The sequence below is a fragment of the Coregonus clupeaformis genome, chromosome 14 (genome assembly GCF_020615455.1).
Source record: "Coregonus clupeaformis isolate EN_2021a chromosome 14, ASM2061545v1, whole genome shotgun sequence".
NCBI classification, from domain to species: domain Eukaryota; kingdom Metazoa; phylum Chordata; class Actinopteri; order Salmoniformes; family Salmonidae; genus Coregonus; species Coregonus clupeaformis.
In genome coordinates this window covers 39,199,832-39,222,170 of record NC_059205.1, presented here as the reverse complement: position 1 = coordinate 39,222,170, position 22,339 = coordinate 39,199,832, and the positions used below count along the sequence as shown (strand labels likewise).

Sequence of the window (22,339 nt, the reverse complement as noted above, 5' to 3'; positions counted from 1 at the left end):
CCAGCTCTGTCAGGAGGAATGGGCCAAAATTCACCCAACTTATTGTGGGAAGCTTGTGGAAGGCTACTCGAAACATTTGACCCAAGTTAAACAGTTTAAAGGCAATGCTACCAAATACTAATTGAGTGTATGTAAACTTTTGACCCACTGGGAATGTGATGAAAGAAATAAAAGCTGAAATAAATCATTCTCTCTACTATTATTCTGACATTTCACATTCTTAAAATAAAGTGGTGATCCTAACTGACTTAAAACAGGGAATTTTTACTAGGATTAAATGTCAGGAATTGTGAACAGCTGAGTTGTCAGGAATTGTGAAACACTGAGTTTAAATGTATTTGGGTAAGGTGTATGTAAACTTCCAACTTCAACTGTAATTATTAAGACAAGTTCAGACTTAAGAGTGAGCGTGTGGCTCATCATGAGTCCCTATTCAGACTCCCTGTTTGCGTTAAAATTTACAGTAAAGCCACATTACTAAAGCAAATACAGATCCATTGACTGTCTGGGGGCAAACAGAACCAACCGGGCTCAGCTGGCCTCCAGGGAGAGGATAGGACTGGCTCCAGCATGCTCCCTTCCTTCCCTCCCAGTGCCTCCACATGCCTTTATTCCTAATCCACCAGAGTCACGTAGATTAAAGGCATTGAATTGCACAGAACACAAACAGACACTGAGGTGATGAGAGAAGAAACCTGGCAACGGGGCTCCAAATCCCTGCATAGGAATCACTCTGTCGTCTCTCCACTCCCAGACCGCCTCCTCACACGAACACACTGCGCCTGGAGAATGATGGGTGTATCTGACTAAATACTGTTCCATTTGCCTAAAGTCACCTATTGAAAAAGGATTAGTGTCCAAGCACTTTGTGTTCAATGCAGTGATGAAGCATTATGCCACATTGACGTTTACCCCTATTTACTTGGTTGGAGATTCTGGGGAAGAAGCAGCAGTGAGACCAGTATGTATGACACAGAGCAGCATGCTTTTCATGTGAGTGGGGACACAGGAGACATGGTTGAGTGAGAGTGGGAGGTCAGGAGTTCTTGCTATTCCCTACCATGCGCACGCACACACACACACACACACACACACACAGCTTTTGGTAGAGCTCCCCTCTGTCGTAAGTGCATACAATAGAAGAGACTACACTCTGTATAATCACAATTAGAATTAGGCTTAAATAAGTTTAAACCACTGAATCTTCGTTTTCTGATATTACATGTGTTGGAGATGAGGTATAAATTAGAATTATTATATACGAATTGTAATTTCAATGCAATTCTTACTATTGTAGGCTATTAGTAAGGTCGTTCCACCTTAAAAAGCATGAGGATTTTGACCCCCACCATCTCAGATTGTCCTGAAATATCATTTGATCTCTGAGAAATTACGCTAAATGATTGCACCCAAATGGGCCATTTTAATTTCTAGGATTCAGATAATATTCAATAAATATAGTACCCAATATCCGATACGACACAGGAATATGTTTTAGTTTGAAACGATTCGGTGCGGTTTGATTAGAGAATGAATCGATGCTATTCGATGCGATATGATTCGATGCACTAATATTTGTTGCATAAATACATTAATTTTCCATTCTGATGGTGCTCAAGAGCTGGGCCTCTCTGAGCAGGATCTGTCTGAGCTGACGTGTGTAAATGATGTATGTATATAGTGAGTTTGTGTTTGTGTGTAAAATATGTACTGTATGTATGTACTATGTAGGCACCTGATCTGAGCCTTAAAGGAGACTAGGCATCTATCACCTGAAATCACCATCACCCACTAATGAACTTGTCATTTTTGCAGATTAAGTGTTTGAGCTAGTAATGTAACAATATTTATCGTTACAAATGAGCTATGACATAGCCAATAAAATATACACTACCAGTCAAAAGTTTGGACACACATACTCATTCAAGGGTTTTTCTTTATTTTTACTGTTTTCTACATTGTAGAATAATAGTGAAGACATCAAAACTATGAAATAACACATATGGAATCATGTAATAACCAAAAAAGTGTTAAACAAATCCAAATATATTTTATATTTGAGATTCTTCAAATAGCCACCCTTTGCCTTGATGACAGCTTTGCACACTCTTGGCATCACTCCACTAATAAAGCCTAATATCACGCAAGCCATTTTAACACTTGAATGCTTTAGGTGCCGCGCGGATGTGCAAGATCTGGAACAGACTGCCTACCTCGCATTGGTCAGCGCGCGAAGCTGGACATAGTGAGCACTTTGACTGGGCTACTGATATTCCCTGGGGTTGTTAGGCATGCAAAATGACTTGTAGATCAATCTGTCAACACAGTTACATGCTTAGTTCGAAACTGAAGGAGAGGAAGCATCAGTTGTCATAAAAGGTTTACCATCCCCAAAATGTTGCTGTTTTAAAGCTAATTTCCTGCAATTCTACACATTTTGCCATGGCTTATGCCATGTTCTTATTATAACAAAATCAATGGGGGCACCATGCCATTACATTTCTGGACTGTTTATATTTATTTTTAGTTATTTTACCTTTATGGCAACAAATTCTTATTTACAATGACGGCCTACACCGGCCAAACTCAGACGACGCTGGGCCAATTGTGTGCCGCCCTATGGGACTCCCAATCACGGCCGGTTGATGGTAAATAATGCAAGCGACCTCAATTACTAATTTCTCTGAACAGGGGAAAAAAAACATCACCAGATACATTACATAGTAAAAATAAGCAATATTTTAAGCCAAAGCTTCATACTACACTGAACAACAATATAAACACAACATGTAAAGTGTTAGTGAGCATTTCTCCTTTGCCAAAATAATCCATCCACCTGACAGGGGTGTGGCATATCAAGAAGCTGATTAAACAGCATGATCATTACACAGGTGCACCTTGTGCTGGGGACAAAAAAAAGCCACTCTAAAATGTGCAGTTTTGTCACACAACACAATGCCACAGATGTTTTAAGGGAGAGTGCAATTGGCATGCTGACTGCAAGAATGTCCACCAGAGCTGTTGCCAGAGAATTGAATGTTAATTTCTCTACCATAACCTCGTTATAGAGAATTTGGCAGCACGTCCATCTGGCCCCACACCCGCAGACCACGTGTACGGCGTTGTGTGGGCGAGCGGTTTTCTGCTGTCAAAGTTCTGAACAGAGTGCCTTATGGTGGCGGTGGGGTTATGCTATGGGCAGGCATAAGCTACGGACAACGAACATAATTGAATTTTATCTATGGTAATTTGAGTGCACAGAGATACCATGACGAGATCCTGAGGCCCATTGTCATGCCATTCATCCGCCGCCATCACCTTATGTTTCAGCCTGATAATGCACAGCCCCATGTCACAAGGATCTGTCCACAATTCCTGGAAGCTGAAAATGTCTCAGTTCTTCCATGGCCTGCATACTCACCAGACATGTTACCCATTTGAGCATGTTTGGGATGCTCTGTATTGACGTGTACGACAGCATGTTCCAGATCCTGCCAATATCCAGCAACTTCGCACAGCCATTGAAGATGAGAGGGACATCATTCCACAGGCCATAATCAACAGCCTGATCAACTCTATGCGAAGGAGATGTCACGCTGCATGAGGCAAATGGTGGTCACACCAGATATTGAGTGATTTTTCTGATCCACACCCCTACTTTTTTTTTAAAGGTATCTGTGACCAACAGATGCATATCTGTATTCCCAGTCATATGAAATCCATAGATTATGGCCTAATTTATTTATTTCAATTGACTGATTTCCTTATATTCATGTTGCGTTTATATTTTTGTTCAGTATACTTGTCAAACATAGAGAATTGATTTGTCTACAGTGCATTCGAAAAGTATTCAGACCCCTTGACTTTTTCCACATTTTTATTACGTTACAGCCTTATTCTAAAATTGATTTAAATAACTTTTTTTCCTCATCAATCTACACACAATAACCCATAATGACAAAGCGAAAACAGGTTTTTATAAATGTCAGACCAAAAACCAAGCCATGAGGTCAAAGTAATTGTCCGTAGAGCGCCGAGACAGGATTGTGTCGAGGCACAGATCTGGGGAAGGATACCAAAATATTTCTGCAGCATTGAAGGTCCCCAAGAACACAGTGGCCTCCATTATTCTTAAATGGAAGAAGTTTGGAACCACCAAGACTCTTCCTAGAGCTGGCTGCCCGGCCAAACAGAGCAATCGGGGGAGAAGGGCCTTGGTCATGGAGGTGACCAAGAACCCGATGGTCACTCTGACAGAGCTCCAGAGTTCCTCTGTGGAGATGGGAGTACCTTCTCCATCTCTGCAGCACTCCACCAATCAGGCCTTTATGGTAGAGTGGCCAGACGGAAGCCACTCCTCAGTAAAAGGCACATGAAAGCCTGCTTGGAGTTTGCCAAAAGGCACCAAAAGGACTCTCAGACCATGAGAAACAAGATTATATGGTCTGATGAAACCAAGATTGAACTCTTTGGCCTGAATGCCAAGTGTCACGTCTGAAGGAAACCTGGCACCATCCCTACGGTGAAGCATGGTGGCGGCAGCATCATGCTGTGGGGATGTTTTTCAGCGGCTGGATCAAGGGAAAGGTGAACGGATCAAAGTACAGAGAGATCCTTGATGAAAACCTGCTCCAGAGCACTTAGGACCTCAGACTGGGGTGAAGGTTCACCTTCCAACAGGACAACGACCCTAAGCACACAGCCAAGACAACACAGGAGTGGCTTCGGGACAAGTCTCTGAATGTCCTTGAGTGGCCCAGCCAGAGCCCGGACTTGAACCGGATCGGGAATCTCTGGAGAGACCTTAAGATAGCTGTGTAGCGACGCTCCCCATCCAACCTGGCAAAGCTTGAGAGGATCTGCAGAGAAGAATGGGAGAAACTCCCCAAATACAGGTGTGCCAAGCTTGTAGCGTCATACCCAAGAAGATTCGAGGCTGTAATCGCTGCCAAAGGTGTATCAACAAAGTACTGAGTAAAAAAAAAAATTTGCTAAAATTTCTAAAAATCTGTTTTTGCTTTGTCATAATGGGGTATTGTGTGTAGATTTAATACATTTTAGAATAAGGCTATAGCGTAACAAAATGTGGAAAAAGTCAAGGGGTCTGAATACTTTCCGAATGCACTGCGGAGTGGGATAGGCATGGGGTGCGGGGCGTCTGTGGGTGGCTTTTGATTATTTGGGGGGATTCCTCAGCTCTTACTCAGTAGGAAGAAGTTGGGTACTATATTTATTGGATATTATCTGAATCCTATAAATTAAAATGGCCAATTTGGGTGCAATCTATTAGCTTTAATTTCTCTGAGATTAAAATGTAATGAAATAAAATGTTTCAGGAATGCCAATCTTACCTGTTTCTAAATACAGAAACAAGCTATAATGTTGGGTGTCATGGCTTGCTGTAATGACATGGAAAGACTCCGTAGCCTCATCTACATGATTTGTATAGTATGTACAAAATGCATATTGAAGAGGGCATCCCTCCACATTATTCATTTTAATAGAATAAACATTTTCTTCATGTCAAACGCACACATAACCCAAACTGTTAAATCGAGATCAGTTGTCACTGGAATGTCTCGCTACAATTGTAAATGTCAAGTTGACAGTGCTCAGCAGAGACTTAGCCTAACTGCTGAAACCAGAGGTGTCTGGCTGATTGCTCAGTGAGCGTGTGTGCTTGCGGTGTGTGTGTGTGTCTGTCTATGGACTGTGTGGAGACAGCCCTCTTGTCAGATAGACACACCCTCTCTCCTCTCCTCTCTGCAGTGTGCTACATTCAGGGTGGTCTCACCTGGCTGGGAGGGAGTCTGGGAGGGGAGCAGGGCCTTGGGGCAGCCAGGCAGAACCAGGCAGGGGAGGAAGGCAGTGTGTGGGTGGCCCTGACCTAACCACCAGAGATCAGGCCTGCTGAATGGCCACAAACCCTGTCAGATGATCCTCCAGCTGACACCATTCCAGTGTCACACAGTCTGCGGCCCAAATGGCACCCTACTCGCTATCTAGCTCACTACTTTTGAACAACACATAGGGCTCAGACTACCTTCAGTCGTCAGTGCGCCTCCGACCCACCAACCAACCCACTGACCGGACAGCGTGTGGGGCGACAGACAGACAGCTCCCTCACGACCGGCTGCAACAAAGGGATGTTTGCTACTTTTAATGGTTGGTTAACTTGGGACTCAAAAATAGAAATTAGTGCTATATGTTTAACCATTAGGACCTGCCTAGTGGATCGGTTTACTTTGACATTGTGACTTCAGCTAATGGGGGATTATCCCAGCTGTTGACAGCATACATCATTGTACGGCCAGATGTACTTACCCGTGTATTAGACACAGTGCCTTCAGAAAGTATTCACACCCCTTGACTTTTTCCACATTTTGTTCGGTTACAAAGTGGGATTAAAGTGGATTTAATTGTCATTTTTTTGTTAACAATCTACACAAAATACTCTGTATTTATTTATTTTATGTATGGAAAATAAAACACTATCTTGATTAGATACGTATTCAACCCCCTAAGTCAATATATGTTAGAATCACCTTTGGCAGCGATTACAGCTGTGAGTCTTTATGGGTAAGTCTAAGAGCTTTGCACACCTGGATTGTACAATATTTGGCCATTATTCTTTCAAATATTCTTCAAGCTCTGTCAAGTTTTTTGTTCATCATTGCTAGACAGCCATTTTCAAGTCTTGCCATAGATTTTCAAGCAGATTTGAAGTCAAAACCCTAACTAGGCCACTCAGGAACATTCAATATCGTCCTGGTAAGCAACTCCATTGTATATTTGGCCTTGTGTTTTAGGCTATTGTCCTACTGAGAGGTGAATTTGTCTCCCAGTGTCTATTGGAAAGCAGACTGAACCAAGTTTTCCTCTAGGATGTTGCGTGTGCTTAGCTCTATTCCCTTTCTTTTTATCCTAAAAAGCTCCCTAGTCCTTGCCAATGACAAGCATACCCATAACATGATGCAGCCACCACCATGCTTGAAAATATAAGAGTGGTACTCAGTGATGTGTTGGATTTGCCCCAAACATAACACTTTGTATTCTGGATAAAAAATATAATGTCTTTGCGACATTTTTTGCAGTATTATTTTAGTGCCTTATTGCAAACAGGATGCATGTTTTGGAATATTTTTTATTCTGTACAGGCTTCCTTCTTTTCACTCTGTCAATTAGGTTAGTATTGTGGAGTAACTACAATGTTGTTGATCCAACCTCAGTTTTCTCCTATCACAGCCATTAAAGTCACCATTGGCCTCATGGTGAAATCCCTGAGCGGTTTCCTTCCTCTCCGGCAACGTAGTTAGGAAGGGAACCTGTATCTTTGTAGTGACTGGGTGTAGTGATACAACATCCAAGTGTAATTTATAACTGCACCATGCTCAAAAGGGATATTCAATGTCTGATTTTTTTATTTTATTTTTACCCATCTACCAATAGGTGCCCTTCTTTGCGAGGCATTGGAAAACCTTCCTGGGATTTGTGGTTGAATCTGTGCCTGAAATTCACTGCTCGACTGCGGGACCTTACAGATAATTGCATGTGTGGGGTACAAATATGATGTAGTCGTTCAAAAATCATGTTAAACACTACTATCGCACAGATGCAACTTATTATGTGACTTGTTAAGCATATTTTTACTCCTGAACTTATTTAGGCTTGCCATAACAAAAGGGTTGAATACTTACTGACTCAAGACATTTCAGCTTTTCATTTTCTATTAATTTGTGAACATTTATAAAAACATCATTCCACTTTGACATTATGGGGTATTGTATATAGATCAGTGACACAAAATCTAAATTTGATCAATTTTAAATTCAGGCTGTTGCACAACAAAAAGGGGAAAAGGTCAAGGGGTGTGAATATTTTCTGAAGGCACTGTACATATGTAGTTATATGAACTGAATATGATAAAAGTAGCCTATTTTCATTGTGGTAATGTAACTGATGCCGCTAAGGGACACTCAAAAGGATATATGTGTTTTTTTTAAGTTACTTTTGTGATGATTTACTGTGAATGTTTTTTTTCAGAGCTTCACAAAATCTTTCTTCTATGTTGAAGGCTTCTATGGTTTCAGTGTTGAAACCAGTGTTGAAACCAAACCCCCACCCCCACACATCTGTTCCAACAATTAAAACCTGTATTTTGAGGTCTGAAATAAATAGCCTGACCATAGTGTTAGGGATTAGCAGAAGAAGATGCTCCTGTAGTCTCTTTCCAGTAGCAGTGCGAGACAGAGACAGTGGGGTTGAGGGGCCCTGGCTCTGGCCTGGTTGTTATCTGTTGGCCATGTGTGCTACCGTGGAGTAGAGCAGAGCCAGACTGCTGAGCTGCATGCCCCGTGTGTAGAACGTTACGGCAGGGCCTCTCCCCAGGCTTCCCCAATGAGGCATGCAGCCTTTATAGAGCCAGGCACGCATTAACAGGACCCGCTCCTCACTCGCCTTCCCTGTTTATTTATCCACAGGCCCAAGATGGCCAGAGCAGATGGGAACCAGACATCTCAAACAGAAACAATGGCAAATGCAGCGTAGGATTTATCGCTTGATTCCCCCGTGCCCCTTGCTACACTACGCTAGGCTGCCTCGCTAGGAGTTAGGAGAGCACCATGTTTATCAGGGAGGTTCACCCTCCCTATCCGCTCCCTCGATCTCTCTTCACCTCTCTCTCTATCTCCTCTCTCGATCTCTCTCTCTCTCCCTCACTCTCTCGATCTCTGTCTCCACTTCGCCCCCCCTTATGAACCCATTTTTGTTGTGACTGTCGTTAAGAAAAACACGACCAAACTTTTCAGGCGCTAAGGACTTTTTATGGAGCATCGTTGCCTCATATGTTCATGCACATCGTTCGAGATGAATGTCACAGCTGCGAAGAAGCTCGGGTGTTTTGAGCATAATGTAAAGCTGGATGGAATAAACTATTTCAAAGCTGGAGTATGTGATAACTTATTGAGCGTTGCCAAGGGACAGCTTAATGTCTATTCAATTTCGTTAGAAGGGTGTTCTTCCTATTAGGCAGAATAATGTCATGGACTCTAATGTGAAAGGGTCCTGGGCATGCTTTAGAAAAAGTTGAAGGGGATATTGTCATAGATCATCACTGTTTTTGTTTCATTTTAAAGTTTGGCGATAAACTAATGGTAACGGGTATGCCCTTTTTTGACTAATACCATCTATGATATTCTCAGTGTCAGTGCTACATTACAACTGTTTTAATGGGGCCTGATCCTCGTGTGAAAACCAATCGTCTTCTCAAGCCCACTAACTGCCTTAACATTAGTATTGTTTCATGCCAACAGAACTCTGCTCCGTGTCTTGAGGTAAAGAGACTCTGTGGTCCTCATCCTCCCTCTCTCAAATTCTGATGAATGTATGGTCCTCCTCCATGTCTCCCTCCAGACGGACATCTTGGTGGTGAGCTGTGACCTGATAACGGACGCTGCCCTCCACGAGGTGGTCGACCTGTTCCGGGCCCACAACGCCACCCTCTCCATGCTGATGAGCAAAGCCCATGAGTTCACCGAGACCGTCCCCGGACAGAAGGGAAAGAAAAAAACTGGTATGATTCAGATGATTATAGCACAACAAGCATTATTACACCAGATCCTGCATTGAGTTTGAGTCAACCAAAAATAGGGAATGCACAACACTACTTCATGTCATCTGTCAGTAGTTTTATGGATGTTAAAATGGTACATTTCAAAGCTTCATTCACTAAAAAGGATATTCCCCGGTTAGCAACTGTTTATTCGCATGTAACAATCTGCGATCAACATTTTTTTTTCTAAATCTGTCTTATTAAACCGAGTGAATGTCTGTAGGCCTAGATGTTAGTTTACAAGCCAGGCAGATGGCTAGCTTGTTAGTCGTGTGGTGAGATCTTAGCCATTTATATGCGATTGTTCCTCTGGTGTCTTCCTTCTCCCAGGGGAGCAGAGGGACTTTGTTGGGGTGGACGGCACAGGAAAGAGGCTCCTCTTTATGGCCAACGAGGCCGACCTGGACGAAGGTCTGGTCATCAGGAAGTCCATCATGAGAAAGTGAGTATTACTGAATCAGCACATCTAGTGGTTAAAGGTAGACTCTACTAAATTACGTTGCCACAAGCAGCACTGCAGATATTGCGATGAACAAGATGCAAGACTTATTTCCCACACAATATCTGTGCATGTGCATAGGTTCGCTTGTTAGAGCATGGTAGGTATGGGACCAAAACAGTGGGGGAGTTTAGCCTCACGCTTCACCGCTCTTAGTTGTTGAGTCTACCTTTAACAATGGGCTCCCCTCAAACCCATTAATGCCTATTGTTTGGCCGGAGATGATACATTTAAACGTATAAAATGTTTTTTTATTTCAAATATTTTCATTGCCGTGTGAAATTAAATTGCCGTTCTCACTATTAATGATGTGACGTTTTCATAACCTTACAAATAATGTGACCGAGTTGGTCTGGGTAGGAACTTGCAGTCAGGTACAACAACACCTCCCGGGTCTAACAATACAGGGATACATCTTTTATAACTTCTCTTTTGAGTCTGACTACTAGCTTGTAAGTTTTCTCCAAGTCTTTCCACTGGGCTGTCTTATCAACTGACCTGGGTTCAAATACTATTTCAAATACTTTATCTGTGTATGTTTGAGCTTGCCTGGCACAACCAACACTCAACTGGCTCTCCAGGCAGGAAAAAGCAAATGCTTAACGCATTTGAAAGAGTTCAATAGTATTTGGACCCATGTCTGTCTTATCAAGCCACCAGGTTTTGTGTGTGTGTGTGAGCACAGCACAAGGCGGGGAGTGGAGTGTTGAAGGGAACAATGCAAACTTGCTCAGATCTGACCCTGCATTTGTGTGGGATTGCTAATAGAAACACAGCTCTCCCCAGCCTTGGCTGTCATGAGACTAACCAATTACTCCAGCTATACAGGGATTTGCTCCTGCTTTGGCAGTCCTCTGCTGTTTTTCCACAGCAGACCTGTTCCAGCTTAGCGCATGCTGTGGTCCTATTTCCTTTTCTTTCACTTGTTCTCTCTCTCTTTTTCAAACATCCATGTAGGCTTTAGCATTGTGCTGGGTGGTTGTGTGTGTGTGTGTGTGTGCTTGCATGTGGCTGCTCTTAAGCCTTCTATTGAAGCTCTTATTTCATCGCCACCCTACGTCTTAAAGCAGCAATCAGCAGTAGAAACAATAACAACACATATTCCCCGCCCTTTTTTTGGTAAAAAGCTGAGGGATGGGGCTGGAGAAATGTAACCACTCATAGACAGAGCTATGGATACAAGGACTGACATGCCATGATATCAAAAGTATAGTTTTAAACATGTTTTGAGGCTAAATAGTGTTTGTGTACATTTGCTTTGTTTACAAACATTGGAGCAAAACAAGCTTATATTTTGGGTTCTGATGGGGTATGACAGTTGAACTACGCTCATGAGGCATTTATAAGTTATATTCTTCGCCAAAGGTTGTGAGTTGTGGGTTCGATTCCCGCTGGGGCCACCCATACGTAAAATGTATGCACGCATGACTATAAGTCGCTTTGGATAAAAGCGTCTGCTAAATGGTATTTATTATGATGGTATTATTTATAAGGCCAACAATGGATGTTGCAACTGCTGATTGCCTCTTTTAAAGATTTAAAGCAGAATTCATGTTTGTTCAATTGCCAAAGGTGTAAATCCTACTTGACCAGATCAATAAAATGACCTATTGATGTAAAATACTTGCTAATGTACTGTCCACTATGAAATAAATCTAGGTATTTAGGCCATTTAGAGCTGATAAAACGTCATGCATAAGGAATTTGAATAATAAGGATCTAGAATAATGAACTAGATTGCCATTTCTTTCAAAAACTAATATGACTATCTCAATACTAACTTGCTCATCAAATACCCGTACGTCTAGTGTGCACAAAACGTATGAACCCATTAGAAGCATTATCTTGAGTCCCCTGTGTGGTGTCTATGATGTCTGGGCTGAAAGAGCTGAAGCTGTCGACATCCTGGCTGGACCTGGACTGCAGCCCTGGGCCCATATTCATAAAGTAGTTATCTAGGATCACATCCTCCCTGTCCATATAATCTTATCCAGTATGATCTTAAAGGCAAAACTGATCCTAAATCGGCACTCTTACGAGACACTTTGTGAAGATGGGCCCAGGTCTTGTGCCTTGGTCCTGGGGTTCTGGGCCTTGGTCCTGGGCTTCTGGTCTGTGGACTGGTCCTGTCCACTGATCTGGGCCATGGGCTCTGGGCTGCGGGTTCTATGCTCTAGGTTCTAGGTTGTGGACTCTGGTCCTGGGCTATGGGAGCTGGTCTATTGGGAGCACATAACTACTTCAGGGAGCTAGGGCCACTGTAAATCCTGCCCAATAAGAGAGGGGCCGCAGCAGCTGTAAGCACGCTTCCCTGCAAAAGGAAATTGGCCACACGCGCTAATGTGAGAGACGCACACGCATGCATGTAGCAAACACACACATACACACACCATATCACACGCAGTTGTGGGCTTGTGGCACTACATTCATACTGAGCATACTTACACTAAAATACTTGTATATAGGAAACATCTGAACATTTTGGCCTGCACATGCACATTGAAAGACTGGCAAATTGTATCTCCACATGAACAGTCACAACATGCACAACCTCAAAAGCCTCACAGGCCTGAAGTTTTTTAACCATTTTTCCCCAAACAAATGAAACTTCACCTAGTTGAGCTTTAAAAGAGAAGTCGTCAATGAGCCCTAGGCCACTTGTTGAGAGACTGAGGTGTATTGAGTTAGTCAGTCTTGTGATATCTTAAAGCTAGCCTAAGTATCAATGCTTGGTCGTTTATTTCAGCCCCAGTTGTCAAAGGTCTCTGTTTCCCCCCCATTAACCACCTTTTTCCTGAGCGTAGGAAGTTTGAGACGTCTGAAAGTCGTTCCCTGGCTGTTTGTCTAAGCTGTCTCCAAAGTCTTTCTTTACTTGTCTGACGTTGTATTTATACAGACATAGGCTGGGAGACGTATGGAATGGGAACGCTGTGCTGCTGTCCTATACTGTGGTACGGCTAACCTGGGACCAATGGCTTAGCCACCACTCACTTTGGGCCACTCAATTCCTTTGTACACGTTTCCCATTGATATCAATGCATGAGTTATATGAAGTTACAAACGCAGATCTTGAGTTAGGATCTTAAGTTGGTATTCAGCCCTTAAAGATAACTTTCTCTTCTGTTCTAATGCCCTCATCCCTTGCTTTCTTTGATAAACTGAATATTTGGCCTACATGTTACAGAAGGGTATGGTCAATATTCTTCAGACTCTTATTTTGATAAATTTATAAAGGTATTGTTTGATAACCAGTATTTGTTGGTTACCATCATGTCCAACAAACTGCATGTTCTTGACCCCTGTCCTAGATTACCACCACATTTTCCCATGCTAGTAGTCTGTGAGTGGTGACACCCTTCACTACCCATTTCCACATGTGAGCTAAATGCAAGCTGAAAACATGCTACACATGTGATATGAGTTGGCCCCTGAATTTATTTGACAGTGTGGCTCCTGCAGATTCCTCGCATCCAATGTTGCTCCACTTTCCACTGTAAATCCAACAGAGGTGAAGTCAGAGTCCTTACTGAACTACCATAGTTTAATTCTCTTTTAGGATCAAATCATGGATTTGGTCAATCACTTGAGGTCTACAGTATCTGGTTCCCGCTAAACTAAATATATTTGAAGAATTTAGTACCATTGCAAAACAAGTAGCATGTGTCTTGTCCCCTGTGTGCAATGAAGCACACTCCTCAAACATTCCTCTCTTTAAATAGCGTCAATCTATTGTCCAATGGCAGGTGGCAAAGTTTGGGAAGCTATACATTTAACTGCACGTTTTCCCAACTAACAACCCAAGTCTGGAATTTTTTTGTCCCTTCATATTTACTTTCTGTGCTCAGACAAGAGAGAATACAAAGAGCCTAGGTCTTTATAGTAAAGCTCAGTGTAGCTAGCTGCTTGAGCAAATTTGCCTGGGCTTTGCGGTGGTGTTGACACAGACTAGGTCCAGAATAGCAGTTATAACTGTCCCTTCAGAGAGAAGCACAAGGAACTCAGTCCGGTGTTATACTTACTCTTGAAAGTTGTAATAGTAGAATGCACAAGGTGCAATTTCAAAAATTGATAGTGTGCCATCAGTTCCTGTTGTCATGTTAGTCATTGCATACCTTCGAGAGCTATTTATAACTTGTCAGAAATGTCCAGATCAACTAGCCCATGTCAGCTAACGTTTTTTTATTTCATTTTCTTTTGCCCATAGATATTGTTGTAATTTTCACTCATATCACATGAATACACATTAGACCTGGCAAAATGTATAGAATTGCAAGAAAACTAGCTTTAAAACTGCTAAATGTTCTTTGCACCCCATGACAAAATGTGTAGAATTGCAGAAAATAAGCTTTAAACCTGCTAAATTCACTCCACCAACAAGAGGGGTGTGAACAGTTTGTGTCAGGAACAGTGATTGTGCCCATAGAAAAAGACGTGGCGCATGTGCGCGGGGGGGCGCAATGCTGGAACGGGGGCCTGAGTGAAAAAGTTTGTGAACCTCTGCTCTAGACTACCAGGAATTACACATTAGACTTGTTTGGCAAATGCAGTGGCTTATGGCCTAACAATGTGTATTGTAGTTCTACTAAAATGATCAGCATGTAGGCCTTCCTAGTAGATGGACAGACTAGGCCTGTTGCCGCTCCTGCTTTTGTTTAACCATGGTGCCCTTCTCCATAAAGGGCACCCGTTGACCCCTTCGTTGGCCTGCCTCCCTGCCTGCCTGCCCAGCCCCACAGCTGCCAAACAATGATGTCAGATGCTGGTTGTTCCTCTAAATCCCATTCACCTCCATTTGCATTTGGCGTACAGCACACACACACACACACACACACACACACACACACACACACACACACACACACAAAGACACACAGGATATGACAACCTGTTTTCTCTACTCTGGTCTGTGTGTGGACCGGAGGAGCACATTAGGACCACATGCGGGTGGTGTGCTAGGATATTCCTGTTTCTGTTTTTAGCCCCTCGTTGGTGGGTTCAACACATGGCCCCTCTGTGAGCTGGTTAATGGAATGGCTCAAAGTTGTAGTAATTTACCTCTTGCATGTTTACCCACCTCCGCCTTCCTTCTTCCCCCTGAAAACGTGATTTATACGGCCCGGCATCTGGTTCTGAAGTTTGCATGGCCAAACAGAGCTGACTCATTCTCAATGCTTCAAATCTCATTCTTCACCCAAGAAAAGGCGGCGCGGAGGAGGCTCTCACATAAAGTCCCGGAGATGAGATGGTTTTCTTATAGTCTCGCTTCATAAATGTCACATTTAGGGGAGGAGGAGGGAATGGGGGGCCCAGTTGACTGCAACACCACCAGGCAGGCTATATAGCCAGGTCCACGTCCTTTATTAATTTGAACGTGGTGACGGTTGGAGAAATTGCTTGAGCTGCGATGAGAATTCCAAACGCGTGAAAGCCAGTGGTCCAATATTCTAGAACACTGCTGTGCGTACCCGTACACGTTTTGGACTCTGATAGATGTTTTTATGTGAGCAGTGCTTATAGAGGCCTTCTCAGAGGATGAGACCTGCATTCACCATGGCCAGATCTGCAGTGAACAGAACACCAGCTTTTCTAACTGACACCACAGTCTTGGAGAGGCCAGGGGTCAGCAACAGGCAGCCCGAGGGACCAAAAAGGCCCGCAAGTGTTTTTTTGTTGTTGTATTTCTTACAGATTAAAAGAGACGTGATCGTGTTTCTGTAATCAAGGTATGAAATTATTGTTATTTTCAAATACAATCTCTTTTTGTGTTTACTTGTGTTCAATTTGCAGTGTCAAAATGATTTTGTTCCGGTCCCCCGACCATCCGCTCGCAGGCTGACTAGTTGCCTACCCCTGATGTAGGCTATTGTAGTCCATTTTGACTTCAGGTTTAGAGTTAATTATGTAACCACTCCATTCGGCAACTTTATATTATCATGACAATTTCACCAGAGCACTTCAGAATAAGCAATTATTCTCCACTCAATCAAAGCTTTTTAACACATTGCCCCCACACCTTCTGATCCTCTGAGTTTTCCCCCTCTTTCTTCCTTCAGCTGCACCTCCCACTCCAATTCGCATACCGTCTCAACAGATCCACAGATGGCGCAATCTCTATTGCACTCCACACTGCCCTTTCCCACCTCGAAAAAAGGAATACCTATGTGAGAATGCTGTTCATTGACTACAGCTCAGCATTCAACACCATAGTGCCTTCCAAGCTCATCACCAAGCTAAGGACCCTGAGACTAAAAACCTCCCTCTGCAATTGGATACTGGACTTTCTGACGGGCTGGTGAGGGTAGGCAACACATCCGCCATGTTGACCCTCAACACGTGGGCCCCTCAGGGGTGCGTGCTTAGCCCCCTCCTGTACTCCCTGTTCACCCACGACTGCGTGGCCGCACACGACTCCAACACCATCATTAAGTTTGCTGACGACACGATGGTGGTAGGCCTGATTATCGATGATGGCCCCTGAGGGGCCCACGTGTTGAGGGTCAACATGGCGGATGTGCTGCCTCCCGAGTGGCGCAGTGGTCTAAGGCACTGCATCGCAGTGCTAGCTGTGTCACTAGAGATCCTGGTTCGATTCCAGGCTCTGTCGTAGCCGGCCGCGACCGGGAGACCCATGGGGTGGCGCACAATTGGCCCAGCGTCGTCCAGGGTAGGGTAGGGGAGGGAATGGCCGGCAGGGATGTAGCTCAGTTGGTAGAGCATGGTGTTTGCAACGCCAGGGTTGTGGGTTCGATTCCCACGGAGGGTATAAAAAAAATATATAAAAAAATAAAACAAATAATGTATGCACTCACTAACTGTAAGTCGCTCTGGATAAGAGCGTCTGCTAAATGACTAAAATGTAAATGTAATGATGAGACAGCCTACAGGGAGGAGGTCAGTGTGCTGCCAGGACAACAATCTCTCCCTCAACGTCAGCAAGACAAAGGAGCTGATCGTGGACTACAAGAAACGGAGGGCCGAGCACGGCCCCATTCACATCGACGGGGCTATAGTGGGACGGTTGAGAGCTTCAAGTTCCTCGGTGTCCACATCACTAAGGACTTATCATGGTCCAAACACACCAACATAGTCGTGAAGAGGGCACGACAACGCCTCTTCCCCCTCAGGAGGCTGAAAATATTTGGCATGGGCCCTCAGATCCTCAAAAACCTCTACAGCTGCACCATCGAGAGCATGTCGACTGACTGCGTCAACGCTTGGTATGGCAACTACTCCGCCTCCGACCGCAGAGCGCTACAGAGGGTAGTGCGTACCGCCCAGTACATCACTGGGGCTGAGCTCCCTGCCATCCAGGACCTCTATACCAGGCAGAGGAGGTAAGGCACTAAAAAGGGTCAAAGACTCCTACCACCCAAGTCACAGTCTGTTCTCTCTGCTACTGCATGGCAAGCGGTACCGGAGCGCCATGTCTTCTACCCCAAAGCCATAAAACTGCTGAACGGTTAATTAAACGGCTACCCAGACTTTCTGCTTTTCACCTACTACCTACGTGTACATAGTACTTCAATAAATCACCTAACCAAACCTACATGTACAATAAATGCATTGTTGGTTAAGGGCTGTAAGTAAGCATGTACACCTGTTGTATTCGGCGCATGTGGCAAATAAAATTTGATTTGATATTATCTCAATCAATCACCCTAACTACCTCGTACCCCAGTACACTGACTCTGTACTGGTACTCCTTGTATATAGCCTGTAAATAGCCTCGTTATTGTTGTTTTATTGTGTTACTACACTAAAAATATAAAAGTATGTGGACACTCCTTCATATTAGTGGATTCAGCTATTTCAGCCACACCGGTTGCTGACAGGTGTATAAAATCGAGCACACAGCCATGCAATCTTCATAGACAAACATTGGCAGTAGAATGGCCTTACTGAAGAGCTCAGTGACTTTCAACGTGGCACCGTCATAGGATGCCACCTTTCCAACAAGTCAGTTCATCAAATTTCTGCCCTGCTAGAGCTGCCCCGGTCAACTGTAAGTGCTATTATTGTGAAGTAGAAACGTCTAGGAGCAACAACGGCTCAGCCGCGAAGTGGTAGACCACACAAGCTCACAGAACGGGGCCACCGAGAGCTGAAGTGCGTAGCGCGTAAAAAAAAATCACTACCACTACCAAGTTCCAAACTGCCTCGAAGCAACGTCAGCACAAGAACTGTTCGTCGGGAGCTTCATGAAATCGGTTTCTATGGCCGAGTTGCCGCACACAAGCCTAAGAGTGATGAATCACACTTCAACATCTGGCAGTATGCCGGACAAATCCGGGTTTGACGGATGCCAGGAGAACACTACCTGCCCCAATGCATAGTGCCAACTGTAAAGTTTGGTGGAGGAGGAATAATGGTCTGGGGCTGTTTTTCATGGTTCGGACTAGGCCCCTTAGTTCCAGTGAAGATAAATCTTAACGCTACAGCATACAATGATATTCTAGACGATTCTGTGCTTCCAACTTTGTGGCAACCGTTTGGGGAAGGCCTTTCCTGTTTCAGCATGATAATGCCCCCGTGCACAAAGTGAGGTCCATACAGAAATGATTTGAGGAGATTGGTGTGGAAGAACTTGACTGGCCTGCACAGGGCCCTGACCTCAACCCCATCGAACACCTTTGGGATGAATTGGAACGCAGACTGCGAGCCAGGCCTAATCGCCCAACATCAGTGCCTGACCTCAGTAATGCGCTTGTGGCTGAATGGAAGCAAGTCCCTGCAGCAATGTTGAAACATCTAGTGGAAAGCCTTCCCAGAAGAGTGGAGGCTGTTATAGCAGGAAAGGGGGGACTAACTTCATATTAATGCCCATGATTTTGGAATGAGATGTTCACGTAGTGTATTTTCTTTTTATCTATTTGTTAATGTTCTACTTTTGAACTGTATTGTTTGAAGAGGGGCTCGTAAGTAAGCATTTCACAGTAAAGTCTACTCTTGTTTTATTCGGCGCATGTGACAAATACAATTTTATTTGATTTTGATTTGAGACACTTCCCACATCACTCTCACAGGCTGCTGTGGCTCTGCTCTCAGATGAATTACACTGGCCTCCAGGGCAGGCAGCCAGCTCGGGACTGTGTCCCAAATGACACCCTATTCTCTATATAGTGCACTACTTCTGATCAGAGCCCTATGGTGCAATATAAAGGGAGTAGGGTGCCATTTAGGACAGAGGCTCTATACCCAGAGCATTGTCATGTCAATCGCAGGCTGTAAAACAATTGGGTGGTCCGCTTGTGTTGGCATCTGACCATTTAGTACAGCACTCACTGCAGTCCAGACTGGACACTGTTACCATGGCAGCCAGGCTTCTGGGGCAGGGCATGCGGATGGAGGCTGGCAGGGGACAATACACAGGTGCCATGACATCCCAGGGACTTTTGTCACCTATCCTATTTTTTTCCTCATAGCAGATGTTCTGTTTGTTCAGTCACATACTGCTTTCAACTGAGTAATTAAGGGGCCGAATAAAAAGCAAAATTAAAGGCTGTAGTTATTTTAACTCTCATCTAATTAAAAAAGCATTTTGAGATGAAAACATTGGTTTTGCTCATGAGGAGGCATGGTGTCTGCTACAGGGTACTTTATAGTATGTTGTGCCATGAACATTGACATGAAGATTACGTTACATACAGTTACACAAAGTTATACCTGTGTAGTAAGTAACACAGTTACAACTCTAGTAGAATTACTAAAGGGAAATTGGGACTAATCCTTAATCCACCTGGGTAATAATAAAAATCCCTTTAACTCCAAAGTAATTGTTAGAGTATGTCATAGAACATGCCATTACAATGTTTCTATTACAACTACTGTGTTTTTACACAGGTATAGAGCAATGTCATGTAGAACATCCCCAGCTCCGCTAGCTTTTTCTTTTGAATGTGATTTGATTTACCCCACACGTCTCTCTCTCTCTCTTTTTCATTCAGACATCCAAGGATGCACATCAAAACTGGCCTTGTGGACGCCCACCTGTACTGCCTGAAGAAGTCTGTGGTCGACTTCCTCGCTGATAACAAGTGAGGCCTTTTCGCATGTTTTGACTTTGGTTGCGTCCTAAATTGGACGTAGCCTTTGTGTATGAACTTTTGCATGTCATTTTTTCACAAATGTGCTTGTGTTTTATGTTAAATGTACACTGAGTGTACAAAACATTAGACATAGACTGACCAGGTGAATCCAGGTGAAAGCTATGATCCCTTATTGATTTCACTTCAGTCAGTGTATGGGGAGGAGATGGGTTAAATAATGATTTTTAAGCCTTAAGACAATTGAGACATGGATTGTGTATGTGTGCCATTCAGAGGGTGAATGAGCAAGACAAAAGATTTAAGTGCCTTTGAACGGGGTATGGTTGTAGGTGCCAGATCCACTGATTTGAGTCAAGAACTGCAACGCTGCTAGGTTTTTCACGCTCAACACTTTCCGGTGTGTATCAAGAATGGTCCACCACCCAAAGGACATCCAGCCAATTTGACACAACTGTGGGAAGCATTGGTGTCAACATGGGCCAGCATCCCTGTGCTTTTGACACCTTGTAGAGTCCATTCCCCGACGAATTGAGGTTGTTCTGAGGCCAAAAGGTGGTGCAAATCAATATTAGGAAGGTGTTCCTAATGTTTTGTACACTCAGTGTATATCGAATTAGTTTTTAAAAGGTACCAATAACCGTCCATATACATTTGAATTTAATGTATTTCTAGATACAGGTGAAATGGCGAACAGCACCTTTCTTGCCAAGTTGCATGCGTGTAGAATTTTTGTTAATATAAGAACAGGCTGTGACTGGAAAGGCTTTGAGGCTGGGAGGTATTCTTGTTAGGTGTTAATTTGTTTTACAATGTGCCACTTGAGTAGTTTATTAGGCTTTTACCCCCCTTGTGCGTTAGTGTCAGAAGTACACCTCAATCACAACTGTGTTGATCATGTCACTTCTTCATACTTCTGGTACTACTTCTTTTCAAGTGCAATCAATTTGGACCAATCAGAAATTCTGTTGTGTATTGCCCATTTAACATTTTCTGGTTACCATATACAGTGGGGAGAACAAGTGTTTGATACACTGCCGATTTTGCAGGTTTTCCTACTTACAAAGCATGTAGAGGTCTGTAATTTTTATCATAGATACACTTCAACTGTGAGAGACAGAATCTAAATCAAAAATCCAGAAAATCACATTGTATGATTTTTAAGTAATTAATTTGCATTTAATTGCATAACATAAGTATTTGATCACCTACCAACCAGTAAGAATTCCGGCTCTCACAGACCTGTTAGTTTTTCTTTAAGAAGCCCTCCTGTTCTCCACTCATTACCTGTATTAACTGCACCTGTTTGAACGTTACCTGTATAAAAGACACCTGTCCACACACTCAATCAAACAGACTCCAACCTCTCCACAATGGCCAAGACCAGAGAGCTGTGTAAGGACATAAGGGATACAATTGTAGACCTGCACAAGGCTGGGATGGGCTACAGGACAATAGGTAAGCAGCTTGGTGAGAACTGTTGGCGCAATTATTAGAAAATGGAAGAAGTTCAAGATGACGGTCAATCACCCTCGGTCTGAGGCTCCATGCAAGATCTCACCTCGTGGGGCATCAATGATCATGAGGAAGGTGAGGGATCAGCCCAGAACTACACGGCAGGACCTGGTCAATGACCTGAAGAGAGCTGGGACCACAGTCTTAAAGAAAACCATTATTAACACACTACGCCGTCATGGATTAAAATCCTGCAGCGCACGCAAGGTCCCCCTGCTCAAGCCAGCGCATGTCCAGGCCCATCTGAAGTTTGCCAATGACCATTTGGATGATCCAGAGGAAGAATGGGAGAAGGTCATGTGGTCTGATGAGACAAAAATATAGCTTTTTGGTCTAAACTCGCCATGTTTGAAGGATGAGTACAACCCCAAGAACACCATCCCAACCGTGAAGCATGGAGGTGGAAACATCATTCTTTGGGGATGCTTTTCTGCAAAGGGGACAGGACGACTGCACCGTATTGAGAGGAGGATGGATGGGGCCATGTATCGCGAGATCTTGGCCAACAACCTCCTTCCCTCAGTAAGTGCATTGAAGATGGGTCATGGCTGGGTCTTCCAGCATGACAACGACCCGAAACACACAGCCAGGGCAACTAAGGAGTGGCTCCGTAAGTAGCATCTCAAGGTCCTGGAGTGGCCTAGCCAGTCTCCAGATCTGAACCCAATAGAA

At 43.7% G+C, this 22,339-nt stretch overlaps 1 protein-coding gene across 3 annotated transcripts in view; it reads left to right on the top strand.

Moving 5' to 3' along the window:
• Positions 1-22,339, top strand: part of LOC121580917 (translation initiation factor eIF-2B subunit gamma-like) — a 43,527-nt gene that overhangs the window by 5,410 nt on the left and 15,778 nt on the right. For all 3 annotated transcript variants that reach the window (XM_041896111.1, XM_041896110.2, XM_041896112.2), the window contains exons 4-6: positions 9,412-9,571; positions 9,941-10,052; positions 20,054-20,143. In XM_041896111.1, the coding sequence (XP_041752045.1) occupies positions 9,412-9,571; positions 9,941-10,052; positions 20,054-20,143 (362 nt within the window). The remainder of the gene's footprint in view (positions 1-9,411; positions 9,572-9,940; positions 10,053-20,053; positions 20,144-22,339) is intronic.